The sequence below is a fragment of the Uranotaenia lowii genome, chromosome 2 (genome assembly GCF_029784155.1).
Source record: "Uranotaenia lowii strain MFRU-FL chromosome 2, ASM2978415v1, whole genome shotgun sequence".
NCBI lineage: Eukaryota > Metazoa > Arthropoda > Insecta > Diptera > Culicidae > Uranotaenia > Uranotaenia lowii.
The window spans coordinates 116,302,660-116,324,944 of record NC_073692.1 but is presented as its reverse complement, the minus strand read 5'-3'; the positions used below and the strand labels follow the sequence as shown (position 1 = coordinate 116,324,944).

Here is a 22,285-nt window from a genome sequence, read left to right as displayed (position 1 = left end):
CTTGCTCTGGATATGCAAATATTTGAATGCTTCCGAAGAGTGTTCAAATCGAGAACCGGACAGAGAGCGTCATTATCAAAATCATTATTTTTGCAGAACTTTCGAATGGGTATAGAGGTTTTCTATGAATCACTTAAACACAGTTGTCTTTATTTCTTATCGCATTTACTGAAGACGAAAAAAAATCGTGCCAAAATTCCACGAAAAACATTTCGGACATCCGGGGAACCATCCTAAACTCTCTTGACACACGTCTGACTTCCCTTCAAGCTACGATCTTTAATGTAGCCAGCATTGCAGAGACACATATTGGGACCGGAGCAAACACCATTCGGGCATCCGTTGGGGCAGTGGGGAAGACACTTCAGGGGGTCCACCTCATCAAGCACGTATCCACGATGGCAGTTGCAAGTATTTGGACCGGAACAAACTCCGTTCAGGCAGGGGCGATCGCAGGTCGGTTCGCATTTGTTCTCCGAAGGTCCCATCTTGTAGCCCGGTTTGCAGGAGCACGTTTCCGGTGCAGTGCAAACTCCATTGAAACATCCGCTGTAACGATAGATACGAACCTATTTCAATTTTCTTAATAAATTTCATTGATGTCAAAAACTTTTCTTAGTAACTGCGTATAATTCTTTTGCAGCCAAAGGGGGATAATTGCATAAAAGCTACTTTCGAGAAATCACGTTTATAAGTTATCGTGACCATACCTTTAACGAAAAAAATTTCTTCCGTTCGAACGTAAAAAATATTAAAAGAATGTGAAAAATTCACCAAACATAATTTGAAATAGGAAAAAACGTTTTCCATAACTAATCAAAAATTGATGATTTTTGCACTCATACTTTTTTAACTCTGAAAGACTCATATGAATTTGTATCCGAAAACATCTCTCTGATTTTAGAATTTATTACTGGTCCAAAAGCTTTGAAATTTTAATATTCAATGTCTACCACCTAAGAATTTAGTTTTTAAGCAGTTAGATAGTACAATTTTAATTTCAAATATCTAACACTGCACCTTTCTTCATGTTTAAGTTATGTAAAAACATTCCTTGCTAAAACCAGTGTGATTTTAAATATTTAAAACGGCATTAAGGAACATGGGTTTTGATTTGAAGTTTTGTATGGAAAAATAGGACATTTTGTTCGAAGATGGCATTTGTGGACTTTCTGTAATATGTATGGGAGAGTGGGGAATCATGGGCCACTTTTTTTCGTTGTTCCATAACTTCTTTATTATAAAAGATAAAATGAAAATAAAAAATGGTATGATTTTCTACATTTTCAAGGTATCATAAGGTATTTTTTTTAAATTTTTAATAAGTTATTTTCCTCAAATTCTGACTGTTTGAAAAAAAGTAATATTTTTTAGATTTTGAAAAACGGTGGGGAATCGTGGGCCACCAAATCCAAATTGACCAAATATCATGCAAAGTTCATGAGTTGACTCAATACTGTGATTTCCTAATTCATTTCATTATTTGATGATGATGATGAAATAAAAAAGAGAGCTATGTATGATCGCATAGATTCCAAAACCTGGCTCGCGAACGTTTTGGTAAAATTTCTTATATAAGATGGACAAAATATTTTTCATAACTATTCATTTCGCATAAGAAAACTTTACAGATAGGTAAAACGTATTTTAAGTTCTGAATGTGTATAAAAACATAAAAATATAGGTGATTCAAGATGTGTGGCCCACGATTCCCCACAAGCTATGATTTGCAAATTGGTTGCGTTTGTGTGACTTATTGATATTTCATCAAAAATTCCTTTTCCACGTGAAAGATCATGACAAAACTAAGATCATAAGCGTATGAGCATATTTTTGTTATGCACTTTAGGTTCCCCATCGATGAAATTAGCGGGTATTTTTTTAATTATGTAAGTAAATTTTTCTAACTTTTTAAGGCTTGATAAATAAAAGAAGCATATGATGCGTATTTCAGCCAACAACATATAGGAATATATGCTCACGCCAAGCGACGACGATGACAGTTGGTTTGAAATTTTTATCTCAACACACATCTGAGATATAAAAAGTGGCCCACGTTTCCCCATGGCCCACGATACCCCACTCTCCCCTACATAATTTCTTTCCATGTGATGTTATACATGAAGCTTATTGCGGGTATTTCATAAGAAGAATCTAGCAACACTGCTGAAGTGAATGTTGGAAAATGTTGTTTTAGTGATATGGTTGAATATTCTCTTAAAATAGCAAGAACATTTAGTGGTATGAATAAGGTTTAGCAATTGCTTCGATAGCTTTTACTTAGCTCGAAATCAATCAAAGCAAAAGTCCAAAGCATTTGCTTAGTTTGGTATGAATAAACATTTGCTTAGCGGATGTGTACTAAAGTCTTAGAACATAGCTTTTGCTTCGAAAAATAGAGCTATCCAACCAGCAGAATCTGAAGTTTTCTAAAGTAAAATGAAAGAAGACGATCAGAAAATTGAAAAGTACGGCTAAAGTAGCCTTGAAGTCGACGAAGCGGTTGGTGGGTGTAAGAACGACCGGAATTTTTTTGGTAAATGCGTGCTCGTATGTTGATGTTTAAAGAAAAATAAAAACATATTCGAATATTGTCAAACAAAAAATTGCCTAACTTTAATATTTATCATAAGCTCTTCCACATGTATTCGGATCGGGATAATCCAATGTATAAAAAATAGCAATAGGCACGCATTTTAATTTAGATTTTTTTTTAAATCATAGGATTATTACAAAATTATATAAAAATGATAGATCTGTATAATATTTTAAATTATTACAATTTATTTCTTACTTTGAGCCAATTGGGATTTCTTCCACTATAGCAGGATTTTTTTTAATTTGAAATATTTACTAATTGATTTGTTTAATTTTATCGACAGGAATATAAAAAAAGTTGGGTTATCACTTCGAATTTTCTTTATCCATGTTGAAAATGCCATTCTGAATTGTTTTGAAGTGAAATATTGCTAATTTGATAAGTTCATGACGTTATTAAAGAATTTTTTATTGGAAAAGTCTGCTACCGAGCATGCTTAGAAAATAAAGCTATTGCTAGGAGATTTGTCGAGCAATTGCTTCAGATTTGAGCTTTATTCATACCAAACTAGCTTGTTCTAAAAGTAAAAGCTCCTGCCTGAGAAAACAGCTGTCAAAAAATCTTTATTCATAACAACCGAAGCAATTGCTTTAAGCGACTGCTCGACTGCTCGATTTAGTTTAGCAAAAGCAATTACTTGGTTTTTTTCATACCACCCATTGTTATGGTTTGGAATTTCATTGAAATTCTTGAATTTCCAATATTGTTCTGAAAAGGAAATCAAAAGAAATTTGAAACTTGTTTAAATTTGTTCCTGGAAGTCATAGTAACTCGCATTCATGACGAATGACAATTTTGGCTGGAAAACCTTTAATTTGAACATCTTTGAAACACTCTTTAGTGTTGCCATAAATATTTAAAACTCTAAAAATGGATTTTTTTAAATATTTAAAATTTTAAAACATTATTCCCTCACGTTTTGATGGTTGAAATTGTCTTTAAAAAATGTTTGATTTTATTCTTTATCGTTGAAATAAACTTTGGTAAAAAAAGAGTATTTTAGTATTCTTATTAGATCAAAGCATAAATATTAGCATTTTAAGCATGAAGAAGATCACTCTAAAATTGTTTGAGTTGTATTTCTTCTGTAGAGTGGAAGATATTGATTTTAATTGGGCAGTAGGGTATCGTGGTCCCTTTGTTTTGCTCCATTACTTCTTTATAATGTAAGATAATAAAAAATGTGAATGTTATGATGTGCTTCGTTATTAATGCATCCTTTGGCAATAATATCTCAGACCCCGTTTGATGTTATCAACATGCCCGAACATTTTGTGCTGCCAAAATCGAACGATTTTTTATACAGTTGCGTTCAAAAAAGAATGAAATCGCGTGAAGCTGCGTACCCACTTCCAACTTTGACAAGCTGCCATTTCTCTCTCGGTTGATATTTTTTCATGAAAATTTCACACAATATATTTCAACTATCCTACAAACACTCCACAAAATTTGAAGTCTTTACATAGACGGAAAACAAAAATACAGCTATTCCCGTGAAAAAGGGAAATTTGGAGTTGCTTCACCAAATTTGTTATATCTTTGACAATTTTCATTGAAAAATCTTGAAATTTGGTCCAAAGATGTAAAAATGTTTGATCTAATACCAGGCCAAGTTTCGTCGAAATCGATGAACGTGATCAAAAATGGTGCCGGGTTGAAAAAGAGGTTCATTATCGCCCAGCAGACGATTTCATTCTTTTTTGGACGGATGTTTACATGGAAAACATCGTAATCCATGTATTCTTGGTATTTTCTTTCACAAAACCAAAATTTATCACAAAGAATGTTGTAAATTGCTAAAAACTTCATTCGTACTTTGTTTCGAACGAGAAAATGTTTCAACAGAGTTCAAAATAAGAAGAAGAGAGTTTCACAAATGACCTGCTAATTATACCGATAAACAAATTTGATCCACAATTAAAGCGAATATTCTATTCGCTCTTGTGTTTCAATACCAGTTCTGTTGGAATAATTTCTGTTTCTAAACAAAGCAAGAATAAAGTTCCTATCAATTTACAACATTCTTGGTGATAGATTTTGGTTTTGTGAAAGAAAATACCAAGAATACATGGATTACGATGTTTTCCATGTAAACATCCGTCCAAAAAAGAATGAAATCGTATGCTGAGCGAAAATGAACCTCAGTTTCAACCCGGCACCATTTTTGATCACGTTCATTGATTTTGGCGAAACTTGGCCTGGTATTAGATCAAACATTTTTACATCTTTGGACCAAATTTCAAGATTTTTCAATGAAAATTGTCAAAGATACAGCAAATTTAGTGAAGCAATTCCAAATTTCCCTTTTTTACGGGAATAGCTGTATCTTTGTTTTCCGTCTATGTAAAGACTTCAAATTTTGTGGAGTGTTTGTAGGATAGTTGAAATATATTGTGTGAAATTTTCATGAAAAAATATCAATCGAGAGAGAAATGGCAGCTTGTCAAAGTTGGAAGTGGGTTCGCAGCTTCACGCGATTTCATTCTTTTTTGAACGCAACTGTATCTACTTTTTTTTAGCTTATTTCCATGAAAAAACTTTTATTATAATCATTAATCATTAACTAGACACGAATGCCGGCTAGTGAAGTAGACAATGTGCAACTCGAGACCCCATACACCCAACCTTCGGGTAGTGGTCATATCACCTTTTGTCTGCAACTCCGATTCTCTACCTCCCCGTGGTGCTAGCTGGGGTGCGAGCAATCCTAGCGGAGATCGGGTACCCAACCCCGGTGGATGCTTTGGTCGCATGCAGACTGAGTTAGGGGGCTTCGTACGCGTCTGTTCTCCATATCAGGGGCGGCGTGCGGAGTGCAACAGCGTCCTGGTGGTGTTCGGGACCCAAAACAGCAACATCACGACGGTCCTCCTGCGAGATAGGGGGGGTTAGCTGCGGGCCTTGCGAGCCTGTGACTACAATAAACATAACCAACGAACAACGAACAACAAATTTCGGATGGAAATCGGCAAAGACCCACGCGACGAAAAGGGACTAGCGATTGGAAACTTGGAACATGGAACTGCCGATCTCTAATTATTGTGGGCAGTACCCACATGCTCTCCAACGAATTGAAGAGCCGCAAATTTGACATCGTAGCGCTGCAGGAGGTATGCTGGAAGGGCTCCACGGTACGAACGTATCCAGATGGTCGTGCCATCTACCAGAGCTGCGGCAACACACACGAGCTTGGAACAGCTTTTATAGTGATGGGAAAGATGCAAAAGCGCGTGATCGGGTGGTGGCAGATCAACTCACGAATGTGCCGGTTGAGAATAAAGGGCCGGTTCTTCAACATCAGCATCATCAACGTGCACAGCCCTCACCTCGGAAGTACCGGTGACGACAAAGACGAATTCTACGCGCAGCTGGAGCGTGAATACGATCGTTGCCCAAAACATGATATCAAGATCGTCATCGGGGATTTCAATGCTCAGGTCGGCCAGGAGGAGGAATTCAAACCGACAATTGGAAGGTTCAGTGCGCACCAGCTGACCAACGAAAACGGCCTCAAACTTATCGATTTCGCCGCCTCCAAACGAATTGCCGTACGTAGTACCTTTTTTCAGCACCGCCTCCCACACAAGTACACCTGGAGATCACCGTACCAAACTCAATCACAGATCGACCACATTTTGATCAACAGCCGGCACTTCTCGGACATCATCGACGTCAGATCCTGTCGGGGCGCCAACATCGAGTCGGACCATTATCTGGTGATGGTGAAGATGCGCCCAAAACTCTTCGTAGTAAATAACACACGAAATCGGCGCCCGCCTCGGTTAAATATCGCGCGACTGAAGCAACCTGAGGTCGCGGCAGACTACGCGCAATCGGTCGAAGCAGCGCTGCCGGCAGAGGGCGAGCTTGATGAAACCCCTCTCGAGGACTGTTGGGATACCATCAAAACAGCCATAAACAGTGCTGCGGAGAACGTCATCGGTTATGTGGAGCGATCTCGACGGAACGACTGGTTCGACGAGGAGTGTAGGAGGGTGATGGACGAAGAGAATGCCGCGCGGGCGGCAGTAGTGCAGAGAGGCACCCGTCGAAATGTGGAAAATCACCGACAGCGGAAGAGGCAGCGAGTCCGACTTTTCCATGAGAAAAAGCGCCGCCTGGAGGAGGAGGAGCTCGAGGAGCTGGAGCAGCTGCATCGTTCCCAAGAAACACGAAAGTTCTATCAGAAACTCAACGCATCCCGCAAAGGCTTCGTGCCGCAAGCCGAAATGTGCCGGGATAAGGACGGGGGTATCCTGACGGACAATCGTGAGGTGATCAAAAGGTGGAAGCAGCACTTCGATGAACACCTGAACGGCGCACATGTAGGAGATCAAGACGGTGGGGGAAGGTATATCGCCGGCGTAGCCAACGACGAAGACGAGCCACTCCCAACGATGAGTGAAGTTAAGGAAGCCATTCGCCAGCTGAATAGAAACAAGTCGGCTGGAAAGGATGGCATCGCAGCCGAACTCATCAAAATGGGCCTGGACAGGTTGGCCGATTGCCTACACCGGTTGATAATCCGGATCTGGGACATAGAACAGCTACCGGAGGAGTGGAAGGAGGGGGTAATATGCCCTATCTACAAGAAGGGCGACAAATTGGACTGTGAGAACTACCGAGCGATCACTGTCCTCAATGCCGCCTACAAAGTGTTGTCCCGAATCTTACTCCGCCGCCTAACGCCACAAGCAAACAGATTCGTGGGAAGTCATCAGGCCGGCTTCATGGAGGGACGGTCTACGACGGACCAGATATTCACATTACGGCAAATCCTCCGAAAATGCCGTGAACACCAAGTCCCTACGCACCATCTATTCATCGACTTCAAAGCCGCATACGACACGATCGACCGTAACGAGCTATGGAAACTCATGGACGAGAAGCTGATCAGACTAATCAAGGCGACGATGGATGGAACGCAGTGCTGTGTGCGGATTTCGGGTGAATTGTCGAGTTCATTCGAATCGCGAAGGGTGAAAACGTATCGTTAATCCCTCGATAAATAAAGCATACAAAAAAAAAAAAAATTCGAATCGCGCAGGGGGCTTCGACAAGGTGATGGTCTATCCTGCATGATGTTCAACGTGGCGCTAGAAGGTGTTATTCGACGAGCGGTGGGCGAAATTCGGGGCACGATTTTCAACAGATCCAGTCAACTTATCTGCTTTGCCGATGACATTGATATAGTCGGCAGATCATCTGCGGCGGTGGAGGAGATCTACCGCAAACTTAAACGCGAAGCAGGAAAGATTGGGTTGATAATTAATACGTCCAAGACGAAGTACATGCTGGCCTGCGGATCCGAGACCGAACGAACCCGCTTGTCCAGTAATAACAAGGTCACGATCGACGGCGACGAGCTGGAGATAGTCGAAGACTTTGTCTATCTCGGCTCACTGGTGACTGCAGACAATGACACTAGCCGTGAGATCCGGAGGCGAATTATCAGCGGAAGTCGTGCCTACTATGGACTCCACAAGCAACTGCGGTCGAGAAGACTTAGCCCTCACACGAAGTGTAACCTGTATATGACGCTTATTGGACCGGTTGTTCTCTACGGGCACGAGACATGGATATTGCTCGAGGAGGACCTACGTACACTCGGAGTATTTGAGCGACGAGTGTTAAGAACCATCTTTGGCGGCGTACAGGAGAACGGAATGTGGAGGCGAAGGATGAACCACGAGCTCGCGCGACTCTACGGCGAACCCAGTATCCAGAAGGTGATGAAGGCTGGCCGGATACGCTGGGCTAGACATGTTGCGAGAATTTCGGACGACTGTCCTGCAAAACAGGTGTTCGCTACGAATCCGGTAGGAACAAGACGAGCGGGGGCGCAACGAGCGAGGTGGTTAGACCAAGTGGAGCGTGATCTGGCGAACGTGGGGTGCCCGAGAAATTGGAGAACGGTTGCTATGAACCGAGTGAATTTTAAGAATTATGTTCGTCAAGTTATGTCGTAAGACGGAATACTATGTAAATAAATAAATTAGACACGAATGCCGTCTACACGCCGACGCACACAAAACGAACAGTTCTCATGGTCGCCACATGTACAGATTTATCTAGACAGGTTCAGATTTTTTAGCTCATTTTTGGTACAGAATCTGTACGTACAGATGACAGATTTACAAAATTTGTTACAGATTTGTACAGATTTTTGACTTTTAAAAATTGAAAAAAGTGTCTACACTTTGCTTTTATCCAGTTTATTTAAAACTTCATAGAAAATAAGTCAAAAGTTAGCCTTTATTATTTCGATGATAGGAGTTCCTTACTGGGAAGTAGACTCTCATATAAAGGATGTTAAAAATCAAACTGTAACGCTGACACAATACGAAAACAGTCCATCAACTCAAGACAGAATTAAATATCTGAATAAAAACCCCCACTCTTCAGCAGTGGTTTAGCGCATTTTCTCACAAGTAAATGCCAATAAAACTAAAGTTCGTAATCGACTAGGTGTTGACAATGGACGCCATCCTTAGAACAAAAAGTTATAACGGGCCAGCACTAAATTTTACTTCGGAAGTCCGGAGTAAAGTACTAGATTATTCGAAGTCTGTGTTTTGTTGCCAGTTCACCAGCGACCTTTCTTAGTTTTTTTTTATTAAGATTCACAATATTTAAGATTAACCTGCGGATCGAAAAATGTCGTATTAAATACGACGCTCAAAAATCGTTTTAAGTAAACCATGTACAATAATGAATGTTAGGAGAGTTATTTATGAAAAATATTTTTTAATGTCCGTTTTGTAAAGAGAAAAAATAAAAATTATTAAATGAGTTTCACAAAAAGTACTATGAGCAATAATAAAAGTACTTTTTTAAGAATAAAAAAGAAAAAAAAATCTTCACATTTCAACACATTGAATGCAGAACTTAGTTTTTTTCGGTACAGATTTTGGTACAGATTTTTGAGTTTTCGGTACAGATTAAAAAGATTTTTTCGATGAGCGGTACAGATTTCGATGTGGCAACACTTCGGCATTGATATTTTCAAAGCATCACACAACGAAGCAACAGAACGAAGTTTACCGAACACAAAATGCCGTTCCTTTGTCTCTACAACTACGCCCCGCTGCCTTTTCCGATTGATCAGTTCGGCTGCCGAAGGAACACGAGTATGAATTTTGAATTCGCAGAACCAGGGTTACCAACATTTTTCAAAAATCAGGGACTGGTGAAATAAAAATCAGGCAAAATCAGGCTACGTAAGTAACGGAAATTTCGCTCCAAAAGATGACCTTTCTTTTTTTGGTCATCACTCCACATTTTCACTTCAATATGTGTTGTGAGCCTACTTTGTTGAATAATTCTACTCAACCAAAGCAAGAGAAAGATTCCCTTTAATTCCCTTTTTTAAATAACAATGAAAGGGAACGTTTCGATTGCTTTGATTCAGCCACATTTTCACTATTTAACTTCAACAATGGTACCTAATTCAGTTCGTTACTACCCATTTTTCATCACATTCGCAAAAATCAGGCATATTTTCGAAAATCAGGGAAATTCAATGGCTTATCAGGATGTCAGGCAGAGCCTCGAACAATCAGGCAATCCCTGAAAAATCAGGCACATTGGCATCTCTGCGCAAAACTGTACGTTCGTCTAGCTGATGTTTCCTTTGATTGCTGTAAACTCGACCGAGTTTATCCGAAGCTCAGCGGGCTACAGACTACACAACATTTGTACAAATGCGATGAAATTCGACGAAATTTCTTCGCTGTGAACACGATTTGCATCGTGTATGGCACTGCTTGAATGATCGCGCAAACAGTTTGAGTAAAATCGGTCCGGATCGAAATATTTTGTACAAACCACCCTCTGTGGCATGGTTTATGGTGCTGTTTGTACAACATTCAGGCCATTTACTCTGCCCCAGGTGGGAGAAGGTGGTTTTTTGTTGTTGCTGTTGCTGTTTTCGCCAGTAATCGTTTGTGTTCGCGCCAAATTTGTTTGTATCGTGTGTGGGCGAGCATAGATCCAACAATCGTCGTGGAATCATTGAATTTGCACACGCCATTTGTGTAGTCTATGGCCCGCTTAACGAAATAAAATCGATCTGCAAAAATGGCAAAGTGCGAGTATGAATGTAGACTCGCGATTTTAACATGCCTGGTCAATATGACAATCATAGATGGCAGAACTCCTGAGTTCAGTTTATCCAGTGAAAAAGAATACAATTTATTTCGTCAGCTCCCCCAAACTGTGCGGGGAAAGATAAATCGCACTGCATTCAAAAGTGAGATTGTCAACACATAAGGGTGAGCGAGAGCACTCATATCCCCTGATGAAGAAAATTCCCTCCTCCGGAAAAATCTATTGCGCATAGGGTTGCCAACATTTTTTTTTTTTCAAAAATCAAGGAACTGGTGAAATAAAAATCAGGCAAAATCAGGCTAATCTAAAGTAACGGAAATTTCACTCAAAGTGATGACCTTTTCTATCGCTTTACATTTTCACTCTAATATTTGTTGTGAGCCTAGTTGGTGAGTTCTACTGAATCAAAGCAATCGAATAATTCCCTTTATTTTTTAAATGAGAATTAAAGGGAATCTTTTGATTGCTTTGATTCAGCCACATTTTCACTTTTTCACTTCAGCAAGTGTACCCAGTGCTCATAACTGTTGACATGCTTGGATGAAAGTGGAATAATTGTCCATTCATTGTTTACATTTCACATTTCCATCAATGCCCCCGATCAGTCAAAACAGCAATCTGTGACTGGCTGTTGAAAAAAAGTCACTTCTATTTCGTACTCGTGAATTTAAACTTTTCAAAAACTCAGTCATCTAAATTTGGCGATCATAATAGAGTTGGAAACAACAAATCTTTTGGGACACACCTTAAAGATTTTCAGAAGGCACTTTAAAATCAACTTTGTTCTGGATTATTATTTTTTGCAAATTAATTGCGTTTGAATCACTTAATGCTATTTCATGAGAAAGAGTAAAACAAAACTATGAACATAAACATATGAGCATATTTTTGTTATGAACTTTAGGTTGCCTTTCGATGAAATGTGCGTGTGCTTGTTAAATAAAAAAAAATGATACAAACACAAGTTAACAACATATGGAAATATGTTTACGCAGAGCGACGACAAAAACACACATCCGAGATATTAAAAGTGTCCCATGTTTTCCTATGGCCTATGATACCACACTCTCCCCTACGGTAAATAATCTCGTTGTGTTAAAATTTATTGTTGGATGAAATTTTCTTAAGAAATCGTGGTAACTCATCAAATGCTCTTGGTGTGTCAAAAAATGCTTGTCTAATAATTTTCGTAAAAATCACCTTAAAATTGTTCAAGCTGGTGACATTAGACTGAGTCGATTGGGGTCATTTTTGAATTTCTCAAACCCTATGGTCTTAAAAGCTCTTCATCCATGATTTTTTGCAGAATTTTTAAGTAACGTTTACATGAGAAAATTTGAACTTTTAGGTTTGTATGGAATATTTTTTACTTTGGTACAAAACTTCAAGTATTTTTGACCACCTGGTCAAAAGTGATAATGGTGTCACGAAGAAAATGCCACCATTTTTGAAAACTATGAAGATTTTACACTGATTTTGAATAAAAAAACCTCCCTAAAATATTAGTGAGAAAGGTCAACTATTGTAATCAATCAAATTTTTAAGTCAATACTGCCCCAAATTTCACGAATAAAACTAAACTAAACTAGTATTTCCAATACTTACTTGGAACAGATAGGTTCACAATCCTCATCGCCAAGCTCGTAACCTGGCCGGCACTGACAAACACTGGGAGCGATACATTCCCCATTCCCACATCCTCCCTCACAGTAAGGCACACATTTTCCCTGTTCATCTGGCACATGTCCTGCGTTACATTCACATTTTTCTATCGCCACGCAACGACCATCCCCACATCCTCCGGTGCATCTGGGAATGCAAAACTTGTGGCTATGATCCAGCTCGAAGCCATCCTTGCAGATACACATTCCCATTTCTAGACTGCACTCCCCGTTGTCACATCCGATCGGACACGTTGGAACACATTGGTCCTGCTGATTCTTAACGAAGTCCGGATAACACTGACAGCTGTTAGGGCCCACGCATAGGCTATTCACGCAAGGTCGCTCGCAAACGGGATCGCACTTCCGGAAGTTGTGAACGTTGCGTTCGTAGCCTTTGCAGCAAACCTGAACCCGACTCAGAGATAGATCCGACTGTTTGGAAAAAAACAAAAAAAATAAATAAATGAAAAAAGGATTTTAAAGTAACATGAAGATGTTGACATTGTTAAAAGTTGGTAGATACTTACACCATTTCCTGCCGGAATGACGCCACCGATCGGTTTGATCAGACTGATAGTGGGAACTTCCTCGAAGCAAACGCCAGTCGGCATATCGGTTTTAGTTCTGTTCATGAACTTATCGAAGGCACTGTGGGACTCATTTCCGCGTTGCAAATCCATCATGTGCGGTCCCGTTCCAACGGGTTGATCCTCGACCAGGGTCGTTTGATTCACCATCACCATGGGTGCTCCCTTTCGCCAGCTTCCCTTAACACCATTTTGAGCCAACCCGAGCTGGACCCAAGCCGAAATCAGAACAATCACTGCAAATCTTCTCATTTTCTAATTCCAATCAAACCACGTCTGGTCCGTTCGAGAATTCAAACCGGATTAAGATATTTAACAGCATTCCGCTATTCGTTTGAATTCTGGAAAGAACGGGAGCGTCAAGATGTGTTCTGCTGGGTAATTCACCCAACCCCAGACGCAAATATCAGCAGCAGCAACAACAACATGTAAGAGCGCTTAAAGTACATCAACAAAAAAAAACGCCTCTGGTACCCTATGAACTTGTCGACAGCAGTGCTAGCTTAGTTTAGAACGTCGTTGTCGTTGGTTGATAAATGATTGAAAGCCGGGCGGCGTCGAAATGGAAAGAAACAAGTGCACAAAAGTGGAAGTGATTTCTTGTTTCAACTCCCACAGAAAGAGCCGTTCTCGGAAATCAATATCAGAATATTAGAAGGCATCATGGACCCTTGTAGGGGAGGATTTTGTTAGAAGTCTTTTATCCCTCTCCATGGGATAACATATTTTCTGAGAATCGTTATAATTTGAAAATCTTACAGGTTTCTTCATCATTACTCAACTATGCGGATATGATCTCTAGACAAATACAGTAGGGTGGCAGTCGATGCAAATATCATCATCAAATGACAAAAATGACAAAAATGACAAAAATGACAAAAATGACAAAAATGACAAAAATGACAAAAATGACAAAAATGACAAAAATGACAAAAATGACAAAAATGACAAAATGACAAAAATGACAAAAATGACAAAAATGACAAAAATGACAAAAATGACAAAAATGACAAAAATGACAAAAATGACAAAAATGACAAAAATGACAAAAATGGCAAAAATGACAAAAATGACAAAAATGACAAAAATGACAAAAATGACAAAAATGACAAAAATGACAAAAATGACAAAAATGACAAAAATGACAAAAATGACAAAAATGACAAAAATGACAAAAATGACAAAAATGACAAAAATGACAAAAATGACAAAAATGACAAAAATGACAAAAATGACAAAAATGACAAAAATGACAAAAATGACAAAAATGACAAAAATGACAAAAATGACAAAAATGACAAAAATGACAAAAATGACAAAAATGACAAAAATGACAAAAATGCCAAAATGACAAAAATGACAAAAATGACAAAAATGACAAAAATGACAAAAATGACAAAAATGACAAAAATGACAAAAATGACAAAAATGACAAAAATGACAAAAATGACAAAAATGACAAAAATGACAAAAATGACAAAAATGACAAAAATGCCAAAATGACAAAAATAACAAAAATGACAAAAATGACAAAAATGACAAAAATGACAAAAATGACAAAAATGACAAAAATGACAAAAATGACAAAATGACAAAAATGACAAAAATGACAAAAATGACAAAAATGACAAAAATGACAAAAATGACAAAAATGACAAAAATGACAAAAATGACAAAAATGACAAAAATGACAAAAATGACAAAAATGACAAAAATGCCAAATGACAAATGACAAAAATGACAAAAATGACAAAAATGACAAAAATGACAAAAATGACAAAAATGACAAAAATGACAAAAATGACAAAAATGACAAAAATGACAAAAATGACAAAAATGACAAAAATGACAAAAATGACAAAAATGACAAAAATGACAAAAATGACAAAAATGACAAAAATGACAAAAATGACAAAAATGACAAAAATGACAAAAATGACAAAATGACAAAAATGACAAAAATGACAAAAATGACAAAAATGACAAAAATGACAAAAATGACAAAAATGACAAAAATGACAAAAATGACAAAAATGACAAAAATGACAAAAATGACAAAAATGACAAAAATGACAAAAATGACAAAAATGACAAAAATGACAAAAATGACAAAAATGACAAAAATGACAAAAATGACAAAAATGACAAAAATGACAAAAATGACAAAAATGACAAAAATGACAAAAATGACAAAAATGACAAAAATGACAAAAATGACAAAAATGACAAAAATGACAAAAATGACAAAAATGACAAAAATGACAAAATGACAAAAATGACAAAAATGACAAAAATGACAAAAATGACAAAAATGACAAAAATGACAAAAATGACAAAAATGACAAAATGACAAAAATGACAAAAATGACAAAAATGACAAAAATGACAAAAATGACAAAAATGACAAAAATGACAAAAATGACAAAAATGACAAAAATGACAAAAATGACAAAAATGACAAAAATGACAAAAATGACAAAAATGACAAAAATGACAAAAATGACAAAATGACAAAAATGACAAAAATGACAAAAATGACAAAAATGACAAAAATGACAAAAATGACAAAAATGACAAAAATGACAAAAATGACAAAAATGACAAAAATGACAAAAATGACAAAAATGACAAAAATGCCAAAATGACAAAAATGACAAAAATGACAAAAATGACAAAAATGACAAAAATAAAAATGACAAAAATGACAAAAATGACAAAAATGACAAAAATGACAAAAATGACAAAAATGACAAAAATGACAAAAATGACAAAAATGACAAAAATGACAAAAATGACAAAAATGACAAAAATGACAAAAATGACAAAAATGACAAAAATGACAAAAATGACAAAAATGACAAAAATGGCAAAAATGACAAAAATGACAAAAATGACAAAAATGACAAAAATGACAAAAATGACAAAAATGACAAAAATGACAAAAATGACAAAAATGACAAAAATGACAAAAATGACAAAAATGACAAAAATGACAAAAATGACAAAAATGACAAAAATGACAAAAATGACAAAAATGACAAAAATGACAAAAATGACAAAAATGACAAAAATGACAAAAATGACAAAAATGACAAAAATGACAAAAATGACAAAAATGACAAAAATGACAAAAATGACAAAAATGACAAAAATGACAAAAATGACAAAAATGACAAAAATGACAAAAATGACAAAAATGACAAAAATGACAAAAATGACAAAAATGACAAAAATGACAAAAATGACAAAATGACAAAAATGACAAAAATGACAAAAATGACAAAAATGACAAAAATGACAAAAATGACAAAAATGACAAAAATGACAAAAATGACAAAAATGACAAAAATGACAAAAATGACAAAAATGACAAAAATGACAAAAATGACAAAAATGACAAAATGACAAAAATGACAAAAATGACAAAAATGACAAAAATGACAAAAATGACAAAAATGACAAAAATGACAAAAATGACAAAAATGACAAAAATGACAAAAATGACAAAAATGACAAAAATGACAAAAATGACAAAAATGACAAAAATGACAAAAATGACAAAAATGACAAAAATGACAAAAATGACAAAAGTGACAAAAATGATAAAAATGATAAAAATGACAAAATTACAAAAATTACAAAAATTACAAAAATTACAAAAATTACAAAAATTACAAAAATTACAAAAATTACAAAAATTACAAAAATTACAAAAATTACAAAAATTACAAAAATTACAAAAATTACAAAAATTACAAAAATTACAAAAATTACAAAAATTACAAAAATTACAAAAATTACAAAAATTACAAAAATTACAAAAATTACAAAAATTACAAAAATTACAAAAATTACAAAAATTACAAAAATGACAAAAATTACAAAAATTACAAAATTGAAAAAATGAAAAAAAGATTACGAAAATAGCAAAACTGATAATTATGATAAAAATGATCTTATTTCTTAAAAATATTTCCATTGATGTTTCAGGTGAATTAACAGTATACTGATTCGAAAAAAGAAGAATCATTATTTTTTATTTTAAATCTTGATTGATAAAAACTGGTCTTTTTCAATTTTTAAAATCTCATCATACAGTACTTAAGGCTTGATTTTTGAATAAATTGATTTTTGAATAAATCAGAATTTTAATTCTTAAACTAATAATTCTTAGTTTAGTATTTATTTTTTCACAATCAGAGCTTTACACAGAGTAAGATGTAGGAAAGTTAAACGTAATTTGAGTTGTCGCCGCCTGTGGCCTAGAGGATAGCGTTCAAGTCTTCTAAGCTAACGGTTATGAGATCGATTTCACGGGATAAAAAGTACACATTCTGTGGGTTGGTGGTTTTAGCATGTGTACGATGCTAGTTATCATATCCTTAGTGTTAAGTTTAAGGAATTTCTTGGAGAAACGTCAAGTTTCATTGAGATCCTGTATGTGTATGTGTTTGCTTTCAATCTGAAAACAAATAAATTCTAGATTCTGATGAAGTTTAAAGTATGATTTTCGAGAATTTTTACATTTTCTTCTGAACCATCACAAAAGGCAAAAAATTTATTAAAAAAAGATCTTATAATGGAAGTCTTCTCGAGGGAAATTTATAGGGTTTCTTCAGCACAGGTTTAAATTCCCTTAAATTTTCAATATGTATAAAATAAGGATAACTCCGATATTTTAAAATTTTCAGCTGGAAATATAACCAAGCAAATGGAACCAAATTTGGCATGGTAAAGTGTTCGAATACAAGAAATCTTTCTAAAATATTTTGAAATCACTCCGTTCTTCACGTGGGGAATTAGTTAGGAGAAGAAGGCTCCCATACATTTTGATAAATAATTTGAGAATTAATCGAGCAAATGAAACCAAATTTGGCATGGGAGATACGAGACCTATTTCTATGCTTATTTTGTATCACTGCCTCCTTACAATGGTGTGATAGGGAGAGAAGACACCATTTTTCGAATAATTTGAGATTCCATCGAGCAAGTAATACAAAATTTACCATGGGAGGGCACTTTGATACGAAAATTAGTTATATACTTATTAGAGACTTCTCCATTCTTCCATTTGGGATAAAAGAAGTGCTCCCCTCTTCTCTTATTTTATCCCCAGTGGAAGGGAGATATTTGATATGAGAGCCAAATTTGTTATGAGAGAGTTTTTGGGGATTCCTACCTCTTTCAAGCAGTTGAGGGTGGGAAGGCAAAAGGGGGGCTTCTATATAGTTTTCCGGTATGAATCGAGTACTTATCAAGCCAGGCGCGGTCCTATGGGGGGGGGGGGGGGGGGTGATCGGGGTGATCACCCCCCCCCCCCCCCAGCGGCAAAAAACCGTTACGAAACACTCGCTAACGCTGGATTTCATATAAAATCTAAGAACTTTTCCTAGTAGATGTACTTTCGAATTCTCAAATTTTTTGTTCAATAAAAGAATTTATTATCACTTAATAGCCTAAAATTGAAAAAAGTCGGTCCGCCAAACTAAAACAGCTGTAACTTGCAATTCCCTGGAACAAATTTCACCAAATAACTTTTTTTGAGGTACTTGCAGCGTTGAATTAGAATTTGCTGACCATATACGCTACCGGCCATAAGTTTGGGATCACCCCCTCAAAAACTTGGAAATTTGTTTGGCCATATCTCAGTCATCTTATGACATATTGCATTTCTTTTGATCTCATCCTAAAGTCGATTATCAAAACCTTTTTCGTTTTGTTTTTGACAAAATGTATATGTTAACTAAATATTACTTAAACTTGGCTTAAAGTTGGAAAATTTCCGAAAAATCGCACTTTATATTTAAACCCGATCAGTTCAGGGTTGGGTGGACCAAATTTGAAAATTCGAGTTTCATTTGAATCTATTTTCATAAATATCAAAACAATTTTTGTTTTAATTTTGTGCTAAAAAAAAAAGTTTGGGCTCACCCTCAGTATGGTGTAACGGCCAAAAATTTGGGATCATGCGAAACATGATCCCATGTTCGTGCGTTTCTCTGTCATCAAACGACGTATCGCTAATCTGATAAGTTATATTTAATGCTCATGAGTTGTTTTCGCTTTTTGGATATTTAGTAAAAATGTTTTTTCAGACTAACTTCGTTGAAACTTTAGCTATAGTTTGATCATTTTTTGATAATGTTCACCAAATAGTCGGTATGTTCAATAAATAACTGCGAACTTGTTTCGATCATAACTTTATTATTTTTATTGCAGATTGCAGATCAGTTTGGCTCCATGTTTTATGGATCAACATATCTCGATCCTTTTTAGAAATAAAAAGACCTGAGCCTTTAAGTGTTAAATTGCCTTTGGGGCCGTTCAGATACCACGTGGACAGAAAAATGAGATTTTTACTCCCTTCTCCCCCTCCGTGCATAAGTGTGGACATTTGGCAACCCCTGCCCTCCTCCCCAGATGTCCACCTGGGCATAGATTCGATTTTTGTTGCCTACATCTAATAGGGGGAAGACGTCTATGGCCGGACATCGCCTTTGGCCGGACAACATAGATTTTTCGAAAACACAATATCCTTATAATGTTTTAACGCCATGAAAATAAAGTAAATAGTAGCCTGATATGGTATTAGAAGTATGGTAATCCAATCTGAAAAGGTAAACCAATGATAGGCATTTAAAGCTTTTGTCTTGTAGTACGGAGAGGATCGCCTAAATTTTGCATCTGTATTGTGGTCTTTTTTTTGGGCTTGTAAAATTTGAACTGCATATGAACGACATCGTTGATTGGTTATCTTTCGACTACAGTAGATATAAGATAATAAAACGGAAGTTCAAACGAAATATTAGGAAAGTTAAAAAAAAATCGATTTTTCTATGACCGGACACCAAGTTGTTGTCTATGACCGGACAAGAAAATATTAAAAATTATAGATGATTTCAACTTCCAACTATCATTTTTTCATCTTTATAGCATCCTTTAAAGGTTAGCAGAAGATAAGGATTCAGTAACGAAACTATTTTGGTCCTGTGAGAAACTTAAGATTTTGCTGTCCGGTCATAGACAATTTTTCTCTAGTTTTTTTTCGAAACAAATGTTTCATTCTGGTTTGTCAAAAAAACTTTTATGACTGTCTTCATAGAACGTTCAGTATTGGAAAACACATACTCACAAGACCTGTGCAAGTGATTTCAGTCACTTTTCTACGTTTTTGTGCCATTGGTGTTAACTTTGGTGAAGTAATTCGTTGTGTCCGGCCATAGACAACACTTTTGGAAATGAGTGAAAACTAACATAAAATGATTTCTCTTACCACATGAATATGTTGTAAATTATTTTTTTTCTAATATAGTTAAGTGATCATAATATTGATACTCTTCAAATCAGTAGAGGAACCAATATTAACAAAAATCTATTTTTGAAGTTATTGCTTTAAAACCTTAAGTGTCCGGTAGTAGACGACTTCCCCCTACTACATTCCCGATTTTTACAGAATGCATCTCTATTTGAGATTCTCAAAAGCCCATATTTTTCTGAATTGAAGATATCAAGACTGTCTAGACAATTCTAATTTGAAAGATACATTTGAACTTCAGAATATTTTCGAAAAAAATAATTTCTTATTTTGAAACGTTTTTGAAAAAAATGTGCTTTGATTGTATTTGCCTCAACGTAGCAAAAATGATCGATTTTGATTTATGTATTGATTTTTAAAATTTTAACTAACATGGCCCAAATGGCCCAACACATCAAATTAAAAATGTGTTTTCTCTGAATTAGTTTCTTTTCTTTTTTTAAATTATTAATTTATTTTCTTTCAATTTATTGTGATATTTTACGTCTTTCATAAGCTTTTATGCACTTATACCCCTTTGGCTTAAACAATTTTAATAATGATCAATAGTTTTTATAAAAAATTCCATCCATTAATTTAAAACTTTCAAAATCAGGTTAATCAAGTAAGAAATGGTTACGATAAAGTTGTTCCGAGACCAAATTATTATTAAAATTCAAAAATAAATTTCAATTATGGGGATTTTATGGTAATAAAAAATTACATTAAAAATGTGAAACTTTGATTATTGGTTGAAAATTGATATCAGTTATGCTTTTCACATGCTTTGATTAGTACTTTTGCTCCAAAGTTGTTAAAGGCTCGCGTTACCTGCGTGTGTATGAGAGTGCAGTTGTTTACGCATTGTTTGTTTTCTATGAAATTCTGTGAAATTTATTTTTATCAATTCTATCATCACTTTTAAAATATTACTCACAATGGTATTCGATTATGCAGACGGTACTTTTGAAAATATTTTAAGCTTATTTACGATTTTTCATGTTCATGCAATTTATTTTAAGAATATTCGTTTCACCGAATACTTGAAAAGGGCCAATATTCGGCCGTTCGCACTATTCGGTACATCATTGATGATCTCTATTAAATTTTCTAAAAATATGTACTACTTCTAAAACTAGAGGTGATGGATAAAATCTGAAATCATAGGCTCCAAAAACTTGGCTATATTTTAATTTTTCCCAGGTGAGAGAAAACTATTCCGTCATCCCCGACTATTGTCTCTGAAACAAGGTTATCGCTCAAGTTGAACATTCGGAAAACAATTTCTAATTTTTGACCAACAAGGATTTCAGGATTCACACCAATTATATCGCCTATACTGTTTTCAGCTCATCTACATGAAAACATTTAAAATTTTGATTAGAAATCCAGCTTAATAACTTAAGTTAAAAAATCCACTCTGAATCTGAAAGTTTTGTTATTTTAATTGCCATTGATTATGACTTTTCACTGAATTACTGAAATAGTAACTTTCAGAAATTAACTCTTTATTTAATATGTTTTTATTGAATTTAAACATTATGAAAAAAAAAAAATAGAAATTATTGAGAGCATGAAGAAAAAATACGGCTTTTCACATTTTTCATATGTAATTCGTTGCAAATAAGCTACTTTTTCTTTGGATTCAATTTCAACAAAATTAAAATTTATTATGAGAGCTTGAAATTCAAGAAAAAACAAATAAAAATGAAGCTCCAAAAGAATTGATGATCTTATTCCGATACTTTCGAACAAAGATTCAGCAAAATACTTCAGAAAAATAATTAAATATTCAGTTTTTAATTCATAGTAATTATTGACAAAATAAATCTCAAATAATTGTTTTGAAATAGTTGCAAATTGAGAATCAGTAAAATATTGATCAGGGTCTTACCCTGATATGAAGATTCCCAGTAAAAATATTGTGGATAACTTGAAGAAATCTTTTCTTCTACGAAAATGTGTGTTTTATTTTCATTTGTGAAATGATTTTTATTTTTATTTACATAGTATTCCGTCTCACGACAGAACT

The 22,285-nt window shown here is 35.3% G+C and overlaps 1 protein-coding gene across 1 annotated transcript; it reads right to left on the bottom strand.

Moving 5' to 3' along the window:
- Window positions 1-138: 138 nt before the first annotated feature.
- LOC129744390 (epidermal growth factor-like protein) lies at window positions 139-13,287 on the bottom strand. The gene is made up of 3 exons (XM_055736896.1): window positions 12,900-13,287; window positions 12,314-12,804; window positions 139-549 (listed from the first exon to the last, which is right to left on the bottom strand). Exons 1-3 carry the CDS (start codon window positions 13,209-13,211, stop codon window positions 234-236), a joined length of 1,119 nt encoding a protein of 372 aa, XP_055592871.1. The 5' UTR covers window positions 13,212-13,287; the 3' UTR covers window positions 139-233.
- Window positions 13,288-22,285: the final 8,998 nt, after the last annotated feature.

Bases quoted from the DNA above. Each gene is read 5' to 3' on its own strand.
- LOC129744390 (XM_055736896.1), bottom strand. From the start codon at position 13,211: ATGAGAAGATTTGCAGTGATTGTTCTGATTTCGGCTTGGGTCCAGCTC. The intron at 12,805-12,899 runs GTAAGTATCTAC...TTTTCCAAACAG, and splicing joins TCATTCCGGCAGGAAATGGT to TCGGATCTATCTCTGAGTCG. The intron at 550-12,313 runs GTAAGTATTGGA...CTATCGTTACAG, and splicing joins TGTGAACCTATCTGTTCCAA to CGGATGTTTCAATGGAGTTT.